At 39.0% G+C, this 12,645-nt stretch overlaps 1 protein-coding gene across 1 annotated transcript in view; it reads left to right on the top strand.

The window, feature by feature from the left end:
- Positions 1–1,794: 1,794 nt before the first annotated feature.
- The window catches only part of ENPEP (glutamyl aminopeptidase), a 66,811-nt gene continuing 55,960 nt past the window's right edge, over positions 1,795–12,645 (top strand). The window contains 4 exon segments of the mRNA XM_070757882.1: positions 1,795–2,458; positions 2,461–2,509; positions 9,751–9,892; positions 12,551–12,645. The exon segment at positions 12,551–12,645 is cut by the window's right edge and continues 37 nt beyond it. Coding sequence (XP_070613983.1) covers positions 1,882–2,458; positions 2,461–2,509; positions 9,751–9,892; positions 12,551–12,645 — 863 coding nt within the window. The 5' untranslated portion in view covers positions 1,795–1,881.

Below are 12,645 nucleotides of genomic sequence, written 5' to 3'. Positions count from 1 at the left end.
GTCCTGCCTGTCAACGACTACTTCAGCTTCAACCACAACAACACAAGAGCACACAACAGATTCAAGCTCAATATTAACCGCTCCAAACTTGACTGTAAAAAATATGACTTTAGTAATTGGGTTGTCGAAGCGTGAAACTCATTACCGGACTCCGTAGTATCATCCCCCAACCCCCAACATTTTACCCTTAGACTGTCCAAGGGTTGACCTCTCCCGATTCCTAAGAGGTCAGTAAGGGGCGTGCATATGTGCACTAGAGTGCCTTCCGACCCCTGTCCTATTGTCTCTCCTATATCCCATATATCTTCACTTCTATCCCTATATCTTTCTTCTATTCTCTCATTGATTATTTTATCCTATATTCTCTCTTCTTTCTCTAATTCTATTTTCTCGAAGGTGTCCTCTATTACCTTCACTGTGTATTATTGTGTATTAGACAAAATAAATAAATAAAATAAAATAAAATAAAAAGAAACTGCATTTGGACCTTTCCAGATACCGAAGAGGTCACTAAGGGGAGTGCCTCCCATCCCCTGTCCTATTGTCTCTCCTATATCTCATATATCGTATCTACTATTCTTCAATTCTACTCTTCTTATACTACTCTCATAATAGCCTTCTATTCTCTAATTGATATATTCCATTCCTAAATGTTCACTTCTATTCTTTCTCTAATATATTTTACTCGAGTATAACCTCTATAACCTTCATTGTGCATTGTTGTGCATTGGACAAAATAAATAAATAAATAAAATTAATATTCTTTCTATAACCACATGGAATAAGGGAGTGTAGGAAAACTGAAAGTGAAGCTCATCCATTTGGAAAACCCAGATAGAAACTTTTTAAGAAGTTAGAAAGGACTTTCCATCCCCCTACCCAAATCCAGAATGCAGACTTGTTTTTCCCTCCTTCATAAATAAAGTCCAAGGAGAATTCTGCTCGTGAAAGAAACCGGATGAGAAAGGTATACTGTATATATATAAATATTTTTTTATTTTTAATTATAAACAAACAAAACAAGAATACAGACACACTTCTAGATATACAAGAATACAAAATGAATTTGCTTAATACTTTATACTTTACACTTCTGTTTCTATTAATTCATTTTTTCCCCTTAAGCGTTAGTTCAATTCTTTTTTCTTTTCTATCCAACTATATAATTTCCCCCAAACTGCACAGTAGTCCTTATTTTGTTTATTCTGTACTGCATATGTTAATTTACTTAATTTAGCACAGTCTAGCATTTTCCTAATCACCATTTCTTCATTTGGTATACAGTATTTTCTTTTTTCCAAGTTTGTGCAAACACCAACCTTGCTGATGTTAATATATGTGTTATCAAGTCGTAAGCTTCCTTGCTATGAGAAAGGTATAAGTAGAGAAAAAGGTTGAAGGTTTTTGATCGGCTGCGCCTCTGGAGCCGTGAGCTTTCTTTTAGAAAGTTGCTGACGGAGTTTTGGCATTTGATCATCTCCAACTGCTGATTAACAGAGCACTGTTTTATATTTAACTCTGACCAGAACAGGAGGAGTTGGGGGTGGGGTTGTGCTGCTTAAAAAGGCAAAGAGGAGCAGCTACAACGTTGTTCCTCTTTCTTCTCTCCTGAAACGATTCCTGCTTTACCAGTCTTAGACCTTTGGGAGAAAAAAAAATCAAACTTTTTTGGTGGGGTGGGGGTTAAAGTGGGAGGGGGGTTAAAACAGAACGTAGGGGAGGGAAACAGGAGAGAGACAAACGAAAGCAGATGAGCAGGAAAGAGGAAGAGACAGCCTATTAAGTACAGCGGAGTCCCTTCAGCCAACGAGAGAGAGAAGCGAGCGAGCAAGTCACAGCACTGTTGCTTGATGTGTCTCTTTTAACTTTGGTTAAGCACAGATGCAAGGACTGGATATTGAAGACATGTCAAACAAAATGCATTGCATGAAAGGCAAACACGTGGCCATCGTTTGCGGAGTGGTAGTTGCTGTGGGCGTAATTTTGGGACTCGGATTAGGTTTAGGGTTAAAACCCGAGGCCTGCTCTCCTCCAGAAGTCAATGGGCAAGTCAATGGGTCAACACAACCACCCACAACCACGCATCCTTCGGGGACCAGCGAGATTTGCAGTGCCCAAAACGATGAAAATGGAGGCTGGAGGGATTTCAGGCTGCCCAGCTATGTCCGCCCACTTCACTACGATTTAGACTTGACTCCTGAGATGGAAGCTGAGGTCTACACCGGAATGGTAACTATCTCCATCGGCTTGGAAGAAAAGACCACCAGGCATTTGTGGCTTCACCTGAGAGAAACAAAGATCACGGGAATGCCTGAGCTCAAGACATCTTCGGGACGGGCCATTGGGATAAAGCGTTGTTTTGGCTACCAACCAAACGAATATGTGGTGATAGAAGCAGAAGAGGACTTGCCTCCTAGCAACTATTCCCTGACTATGAAGTTCAAAGGCTGTTTGAATGGCTCCTGGTTGGATTTTATAGAACAAGCTATAAGGAGAATGGAAAGACCAAGTAAATCTCTCTCGTTTTTGCGCTATTAATTTTTGCACGAGGTTCTTCTCTCTTTCTCTCTCAATCTTACACCTTTTGTTTCCTTACCACCAAACATTGATCTTTCATGTATATATACAGTATATACGTGTGTATGTGTGTATGTGTACATATATACATACATATATATGTATAATGTATGTTAAGGAACACAATAATGGGATAATGATAAGTACAACCCGGAGATAGATGGAAATATGGTTTATATTTGCTAATGAGCTTACTACATATTTACAGAATTCAAAGGCAACAAAATAAGCACATATTTCTTGGGCTTTTGTTCTATTGAATTCTTTACCTTATTCTTAACCTTACTTTTATATTGTTAGACAGAATGTTCCAAGGCAGGAAATATATGTCTGTGTAATTTAATTGAAAATATTATGATATTATAAGTGAAATTCATTATTTATCGTATGATGGCCTTTTTTTTTTTTTTTTGTAGAAAATACATTCAGGAAGCCTTGTTTTTTTTAATTTTATTTTAATGCACAATTTCTTCCGTTTGCTGTCTGTAAGCTATGCTTATGTATAATTGTTTGGCAGGATCCAGATTAAGAGTTGAGATAGCATTAGATATGTAGAAATGTATCATTGAAAGGCTAGATACACAGTTTTCTGCAAAATAAGACGTCCACTGATAATAAGCCCAATTGGGCTTTTTAGTGCTTATTTCAGGGTTCAAAAAATATAAGACAGGATCTTATTTTCGGGGAAGTACGGTAGCAATTTGGTTGTTGCTTCTTATCTTACTAATCACAACTTCAAAGTGCAGTTGTTTTCAGAAACAGGACTTTCATAGTAGGGGTGTCCATCGGGTTATGACATAAGATCTTAAGCTATGGAAAATCTCAACGTCTTAGTGCATAAAAGAAAATCAATTTTATTGGTTTTAAAAGAAAAAGAACAAAATGCAAAGACATTTATGATAGAAATAAATATATTGTCCCGGGGGGGGGGGGGGATACATAAAATAATACTTTGTAAGATTTTTGGAAACAATATTCTCTATGCTGAAAAGCAGTGTTTCCCAACCTTGGCAACTTGAAGATATCTGGACTTCATCTCCCAGAATTCCCTAGCCAGCATTCGGGTTTAGGGGTTGACACTACTGAGTCAGGTAATGAGTTCCATGCTTCGACAACTCGGTTGCTGAAGTCATATTTTTTACAGTCATGTTTGGAGCGGTTAATATTAAGTTTGAATCTGTTGCGTGCTCTTGTGTTGTTGCGATTGAAGCTGAAGTAGTCATTGACAGGTAGAACGTTGCAGCATATGATCTTGTGAGCATATGATCTTGTGGGCAATACTTAGATCGTGTTTTAGGCGTCGTAGTTCTAAGCTTTCAAGACCAAGGATTGATAGTCTGCTTTCGTAGGGTATTCTGTTTCGAGTGGAGGAGTGAATGGCTCTTCGGGTGAAGTATCTTTGGACATTTTCAAGGGTGTTGATGTCCGAGATGTGGTGTGGGTTCCAGACAGATGAACTGTATTCAAGGATGGGTCTGGCAAAAGTTTTGTAGGCTCTGGTGAGTAGTGTGAGATTGCCAGAGTAGAAGTTACGTAGGATCAGGTTAAAAACTCTAGAAGCCTTTTTGGCGATATTGTTGCAGTGGGCTTTGGCACTTAGATCATTTGATATTAGTATTCTAAGTATACTGAGTGTGGGTTGGCTGTGAGATTTTGTTTGTTCAGTTTATATATGAGGTTCGGATTCTTTTTGCCGATGTGGAGGGTAGAACATTTGCTGGTTGATATTTGAAGTTGCCAGGTGTTAGACCAATGTGAGACCAATATCTTTAGTTCCTAACACTGGGAAATTTGTCTTTTTCTATGGTCCTAGGCCAGTGATTTTCAACCTTTTTTGAGCTGCGGCACATTTTTTACATTTACGAAACCCTGGGGCACATTGAGCTGGGGGGGGAGGCGGCTAAAAAAAAGGTTGGACAAAAAAATTCTCTCTCTCTCTTCCTCCCTTTCACTCTATTTCTCTCTAACTCCCTCTTTCTCTCCCTTCCTCTTTCTTTCTCTCTCTCTCTCGCCATCCTTCTTTCTTTCTTTCTTTCTTTCTTTCTTTCTTTCTTTCTCTTCCTTCCTTCCTCTTTTTTTGCTCTCTTTCTCTCTCCCTCCCTACATTCCTCTATGTCTTTCCCTCTCTCTCCTTCCCTCCCTCTCTTTCTCTCTCTCTTGCTTTCTTTCTCTCTCTTTCTCTCTCTCTTGCTTTCTTTCTCTCTTGTTCTCTTTCTCTCTCGCTCTTTCTCTCTCTTGCTTTCTTTCTCTCTTTCTTTCTCTGTCTCTTCCTTTCTCTCGCTGAGCTTCACGGCACACCTGACCATGTCTCGCGGCACACTAGTGTGCCGCGGCACACTGGTTGAAAAACACTGTCCTAGGCGACCCCTGTGAAACAGTCCTTCAACCCCCAAAGGGGTCCTGACCCCTAGGTTGAGAACCACTGACTTAGACTTATATACTGCTTCAGAGTGTTTCATCGTCTTCTCTAAATGATTTACCAGAGTCAGCATATTGACCCCAACAATCTGAGTCCTCATTTTACTGACTTAGGAAAGAGAGAGGGCTGAGTCAACCTCGAGCATGGTGAGATTCGAACTGCCAAATTCAAGGCAGCTGGCAGCAGAATTAGACTGAAGTACTCACTAAATGAACTGTTAAAAGTCAACAACTACACATACTTATCTAGTACAAATATCATTCAAGTGTACATGTATATTTCTAATACTTTTATACCTGTTTTTACCCTACTGTATTTTGAGTCTCATGTTTCATTATACTTGTCCATAGAGAGTCTTATAGGCACTTCATTCATAGGTGCAAATATAATCAGGTCTTCAATCCATTGAGTATATGGGGCCCTGGGTTTATCTTTATAATAATAATAATAATAATAATAATAATAATAATAATAATAATAATAATAATAATAATAATAATTTATTAGATTTGTATGCCGCCCCTCTCCGAAGACTCGAGGCGGCTCGCAACAACGATAAAAAACAATATTATACTGGCACAAATCTAATATTAAAAAAACTAAAAACCCTATCATAATTAAAAACCAAACAGCACATACATACCAAACATAAATTATAATAAGCCTGGGGGAAAGGTGTCTCAAATCCCCCATGCCTGGGGGTATAGATGGTTCTTAAGTAGTTTACAGAAGACAAGGAGGGTGCGAGCAGTTCTAATCTCTGGGGGGAGTTTATTCCAGAGGGCCGGGGCCGCCACAGAGAAGGCTCTTCCCCTGGGGCCCACCAGACGACATTGTTTAGTCAACGAGACCCGGAGAAGGCCAACTCTGTGGGACCTTATCGGCAGCGGTAGTCATAGTCTTTTGGACATAATAAGGGCACAGATGATCCATTTAAACCCCTTTTTCAGTCCAACTATTTCCTGGTTGGTATGTAACTTCATATGTAAATTATTCTCTGAATTTTTTAGCTCTCGGTCTCGGCACTCAAGACATCGAGGCTTTGGGAAATACTCAGATTTTGAAATCGTCTTGCTTTCTGCTGCTCCAGAGGGCTGAGCTAGAATCGATGAGTGGAAATTGCAACATTAGGGAAACTTAGAGCTGTCAGATGATGGAATAGAGCACTCCAGGGAGGACCTATTTAAGCAAAAGCTGGACAGCCATATGTTAAGGATGCTGTGGTTGCAAGTTCCCTGCAGTGAACATAATTCTATTTTGCAGGCTTTCATAACAGGCTGCATTGTCGGTAGAAATGTACCAATTTTTGTTTCCAAAAATCTTACAAGCTATTGTTTAATTGGAAATTCATTTCATCACAGTGGAGGTTACTTGTTTCCAGGAAAACTACAATAAATTTTAAACCAAAGGTTTGGAATTGTTCCATACCTAGCCCAGCCTTTCCCAATCTCAAAGTCTCCAGATGTATGATTGTAACTCGCATCATCCAGAGCTAGTCGGATATATTGCCTGGAAGTTGTAACCTGAGTGAGTTGCATCCTTCATTCCCATGTTTTGTCAGAATTGTAAATGGGAAACAATGTAGATTGATGAAACAATGTTAGTACTGGCATAGTATTAATCATTTTATTTATTTATTTTATTTATTCATTTGTCCAATACACAAATACATAGGAAGAAAAATAGACATGTGGTAATATATATAAGGGTAAAAGTGAACTTAGAGGAGAGGATATATGAAAGGAAGAGAATATATATGATAAGTGAGAGAAAGGAAAGACAATTGGACAGGGGACGAAAGGCACACTAGTGCACTTATGTACGCCCCTTAGTGACCTCTTAGGAACCTGGAGAGGTCAATCGTGGATAGTCTAAGGGAGAAATGTTGCGGGTTAGGGGTTGACACTATTGAGTCCGGTAATGAGTTCCACGCTTCGACAACTCGATTGTTAAAGTCATATTTTTTACAGTCAAGTTTGGAGCGGTTAATATTAAGTTTGAATCTGTTGCGTGCTCCTATGTTGTTGCAGTTGAAGCTGAAGTAGTCACTTACCAGTAGAACGTTGCAGCATATGATCTTGTGGGCAATACTTAAATCGTGTTTTAGGCGCCGTAGTTCTAAGCTTTCTAGACCTAGGATATATGTTTGTAAGGTAGTTAGTTAGCACTATCTCTTTCAACTCCCAGCACAAGCCATAAACCAATCTGTATTTTGGGCAATGGACAGTTATTTGAAAATCAGAAGAAACATTGAACTTTACAACTGCAAGAAGGAATTTAGAGTAAATGAAGATGTTAGCCAGGATTGTGGGCACAGAATCGGTAGTGCAGACTGTTAACTAAAAAAAAAAAAAAGCAGGATTGCTCTCATTATTCATGTGTGGCCAAGTCCCTCCTGCACGTGACAATTAATGGAGAGGGAACATCTGTTTTATGGCAATCTGCTAAATAGATGAAAAGGAGTTGAAAGGCAAGTTATCCATTTGTTGATCTTAGTCTTCTTTTCAAAACCATTAAGGGATATGTACTTAGTAACAGCATCAGTAAAGAATCCTTTTACCCTAACAAAGCTGTCATGTACTTGCAAGTTAAATAATGTAAAAACGTGCTTTCACCACTTTTTGGTATGTACTAATGGGTACTTTGGAACATATTTCTAATTTTGTCTACATCAGCCTTCTCTAACCTAGCACCCATGAAATGTATTGAGGCTACAGCTCTCATTATCTTCTTGCTGGAAATTCTAAGACTTGTAGTGTAAGGAAAGCTTGGACAATATTATTTGGTTTAGAACTGTAGGTGTTCCCCAAACCAAGACTTATCTAGTCAAATGTAGCAACTTGTGAGTTGAAACGAATGTACAACCTCATTTATTTCTTCCATATTCAAAATATCTACCCTGTTTCCCCGAAAATAAGACGTACCCCGAAAGTAAGGCATGTCAGAGGTTTTGCAGAATATCCTAATATAAGGCACCCCCCAAAAATAAGGTGTAAATAAGGTGTAGCCAATTTTACATACGGTACCATTCAAAGCTGTTCATAACGGTACCATAATAATGTGGCGTCCCCTGCTGGCCCCTTCCATCGCTTTGTACCATCCAGTACAGCAGACACAGTCTGCTGCTGTCTCACCGCCATTACAGTCTCCACTACAGTGCATAGACTATAGTTCCTCTGGTGGCTGGAAGCTGCAATAGTGGGAGTATACTGTTGCACCATATAAGTGCCGTCATTTGTGTGTGTGGGTGCCATACTGACAGGTACCGTACCGTAATCAGTGTACCGTACGGTACACTTTCTTTGGGGGTGTCAGCTTTTCTGCCTGTGAATTTTTCTTATTTGAGAAATATAAGGCACCCCCCGAAAATAAGACGTAGCACAACTTTTGGAGCAAAAATTAATATAAGACAGTGTCTTATTTTCAGAGAAACACGGTATTTGTTTTCAGTATTGCATGTGATTTAATTCATATGTACACAGGGCAAAGAATAAATTGAAAAGTATGATTGATGTGATGGCTTGTGATAAAAGGCATCAGTAACAAAAACATGGAAGTTATTTGAAACAGAATGAAAATAATGATCTTATGTAGAATTTACTAATAGGAAGTATGAAAAAGAATGGTGTTTTGGAATGATGAAGTGAAAGATGCTGTGGATGATGAAAAAATTCATATAGCAATTGCACTTAGACATGTACTGCTTCATAGTGCTTTTATAGGCCTCGACTTACAACCTTACCAGAGTCGCTCCCTGGGGTGACAATTTTCTTGCGTTTCCCGCACTCTCCTTCCTGAGTCCCCCTCCCGCCTCAGGCTGGGTAGCTAGGCAAATGGGTGCTACCAGAGGCCTAAATATAATATGAGCCAGGGTGGCGCAGCAGGTAGAGTGCTGTACTGCAGGCCACTGAAGCTGACTGTAGATCTGAAGGTCAGCGGTTCAAATCTCATCACCGGCTCAAGGTTGACTCAGCCTTCCATCCTTCCGAGGTGGGTAAAATGAGGACCCGGATTGTGGGGGCAATAGGCTGGCTCTGTTAAAAAGTGCTATTGCTGACATGTTGTAAGCTGCCCTGAGTCTAAGGAGAAGGGCGGCATAAAAATTGAATAAATAAATAATTAAATGCTGCCAGCGCCGCTTCCCCGCACCTCAGGCGGGAGGAGGCCGTGTGAGGCAGGAGGGGAGCCGGGCTGTAGAGAGGGAAGCTTGTCCAAGGCCAGGAAGGAGAAAAGAGCAAAAAAGCAAGGAGTGCAGAAGAGCAGCAGCAGGAGGGGAAAAAAGGAGAGCTGAGCCAACACCAGTAATCCAGGAAGTGACAGCCGCCAATCATCTGGAGCTGCACACGCATTTTCATTTCCACCAGTAGAACTGCATTCCACCCTGTCCTGCCCACCCCTGGATATACTAGTTCCTGGCTGTTTTGACAAGTTACTAAAACCTATTCTAAAGAAACAGACACACATACACACAGAGCACTTGAAAGACCTTAGCGCCTGGTTTTTGATTGCAATCTTGTTTGTTTTATGTGTTGATTAATTAATCTGTCTCTCCATCCATTCTCCAACTACTACAATCAATATATGTTGTAAGTTTAGTAACATTACTTTTATAGAATTAGCTGTTTGGACATGTGACCTAAGTATCTGAAACCTTTTTTTTTTTCAAATGAAATAAGTAAGCATTGTCCCCACTCTTCTACCAAATTATTCCAAATATTCACATGTAATAATTTAATTTTCATTCTTTTCCAAAGATACATAGCAGCAACAGATCATGAGCCAACTGATGCACGGAAATCATTTCCTTGCTTTGATGAACCTAACAAAAAAGCAACGTATTCTATATCTATCACTCATGAACCTGAATATAAAGCCCTATCAAATATGCCAGTGGAGGTATGTATACAATCTGTCTGTCTCTCTGTCTGTCTGTCTGTCCGTCTGTCCGTCCGTTCATCCATCCATCCATCCATCCATCCATCCATCCATCCATCCATCTATCTATCTATCTATCTATCTATCTATCTATCTATCATCTATCTCTATCTACCAGTATCTGTCTATCTGTTCATCCATCCATCATCCATCCATCCATCCATCCATCCATCCATCCATCCATCCATTTTCTCTAGGAATTTCCTGGGAGAAAACAGGGCTGGAAAAGGCAGGGAGAACCCTCTGTGGGGCCTCTCTAGGAGTCTCAAGGGAGGAAACAGGGCCAGAAAAGGCAGGGAGAAGCATCTGTGTGGCCTCTCTAGGAATCTCCTGGGAGGAAACAGGGCCGGAAAAGGCAGGGAGAAGCCTCTGTGGGGCCTCTCTAGGAATCTGTAAGAAGATTAAGAGTTAATTTATTTTTAATATTTATTTTTAATATAAGGTTTTACAATTAACTTTAAAAAAAGAAATAACTTACTGTGAGAAACAATTTGTTTTGGCTATCCTGGCTATTACAAGTCATAACACAAGATAAGCGATGACATTAGAAACTAGATCCTAGAGAGCACTAAAGATTTACGGTAAGCAGGATTTTTAAAAAATACAAGCGTGTTCTTGATGTTAGTTGAAGATAGAATTTACAATATGGCACAAAATGTTATAATGTTGGAAATATTAATGGAGGTAAAGAAAGACATTAGTCGTTATAATATCCATACTGTTAGTCTGTAAATCTAGAACCTCAAATGATAAGCCAAGAGAATGCTTTAGAAAGGGTACTTTACTGGATATACAAAAGAAAAGAAACTGGCTGAGGGTTTTCCTGGATTTACCAAAAAGGTTGTTAAAGCCTTGACGAAATCCATGTGGCAGAATAAAGACAAGTAAAATTCTACACCAATATTTGATTGAATGAAAGTTTCAGTCTGTTGAAGCAAATTAACTGGTAATATTAAAGGAAAGAATACAGTTGTTTTAATGATCAAGGTTAAAATAAGACTTTCTTTCCTCTTCCTTCCTTTTTCTTTCTTTCTTTCCTTCCTCTTCCTTCCTTCCTTTTTCTTTCTTTCTTTCTTTCTTCTTCCTTCCTTCCTTTTTCTTTCTTTCTTTCTTTACTCTTTCTTCCTTTTTCTTCCTTCCTTCCTTTCTCTCCTCTTCCTTCCTTCCTTTTTCTTTCTTTCTTTCCTCTTCCTTCCTTCCTTTTTCTTTCTTTATTTCTTTCTTTTCTCTTCCTTCCTTCCTTCCTCTTTCTTTCTTTCCTCTTCCTTCCTTACTTTTTCTTTCTTTCTTTCTTTCTTTCTTTCCCCTTCCTTCCTCTTTCTTTCTTTCTTTCCTCTTCCTTCCTTCCTCTTTCTTTCTTTCTTTCTTTCTTTCTTTCTCTCTCTTCTGGGAATCATTTATTGAATCTATGATTGAAAACTTTATGTTTTGTGGATGTGCTTATAGGTAAGAAATGAGATATATGATGAAGAGATATCTGTTTAACCTTATAGTGCAATGGTGGGTAGTAGTTTGGGGAACTAGGTAAATAGGCTCCGACTGTCTCTGCTCACATTTATTCTCTGCCTCATGAGTCCCAGCTGATTGGGAGGAAATGAGGATTTTGAAGTAACTTTCCCCAGGAGTGGTGTGGGAATGGAGATTTTGCAGTATCCTAAGCCATGCCCACCAAGCAAAACCAATAGTAAAAATTTTTTGAAACCCACCACTGTTATAGTGGGTGAAGAGTTATTAAATTTGTTTGTCCTTGTGATAAAGGTTATAAGTCATTTCTTTATATTTTTCTTTGTTTTATTTTTCATTTTTTGATGCACTTTTTATTATTGCATTTCATTCTTTTTCCTGTCCACGTTTAGCATACATTCAATTGTTGTAATTAACTTCCTTAATAAAAAAAAATTATATTCAGAAGAAAAAAATATATATTGCAAAATAGCAAGAGCAATCATTCGGAAAATTCTGCTCAGCAAGATTCCAGCAACAGAAAAGAGATCATTTTCGTTCGCTATAAATGGGGGGCAGAAATCCAAAGGGCAAAAACAGAGAGATACAGAAAACTGAATTAGGTGCAACTCTATAGTCCAAGAACCTTAACAATGAAAAATATTGAATTTCTGGATTTCATTCTGTACATAAAAGATTCATAACAAGACATAAACAATGTCGGTTGGCGGGCCCCAGGGGAAGAGCCTTCTCTGTGGCGGCCCCGACTCTCTGGAGCCAGCTCCCCCCAGAGATTGGAACTGCCCCTACTCTCCTTGCCTTTCGTAAGCTCCTTAAAACCCACCTTTGTCGTCAGGCATGGGGGAACTGAGACATCTCCCCCGGGCATATACAATTTATGCATGGTATGTTTGTATGTATGTTTGCTTAGTAAATGGGTTTTTTTTAAATATTTTAAATTATAATTATTAGATTTGTCATGAACTGTTTCGTTTTGTTGTGAGCTGCCCCAAGTCTGTGGAGAGGGGCGGCATACAAATCAATCAATCAATCAATCAATCAATAAACAAACAAACAAACAAACAAACAAACAAACAAACAGGCATTTGTTTACTTTACAGAAATGCTTCATTTGTAAACATTTCATTAATTTTCCCCTATATTTTTATTTTCCAGGTAACAGCTATATTAGAGAACAAATGGATAAAGACGATATTCAAAAAATCTGTGCCAATGAGTACTTACTTGGTTGCCTGGGCTGTGCACCAGTT

This window comes from Erythrolamprus reginae, chromosome 7 (assembly GCF_031021105.1).
Source record: "Erythrolamprus reginae isolate rEryReg1 chromosome 7, rEryReg1.hap1, whole genome shotgun sequence".
Lineage (NCBI taxonomy): Eukaryota > Metazoa > Chordata > Lepidosauria > Squamata > Dipsadidae > Erythrolamprus > Erythrolamprus reginae.
The sequence above is the reverse complement of the archived record's forward strand: the minus strand, read 5'-3'. Positions and strand labels throughout refer to the sequence as shown.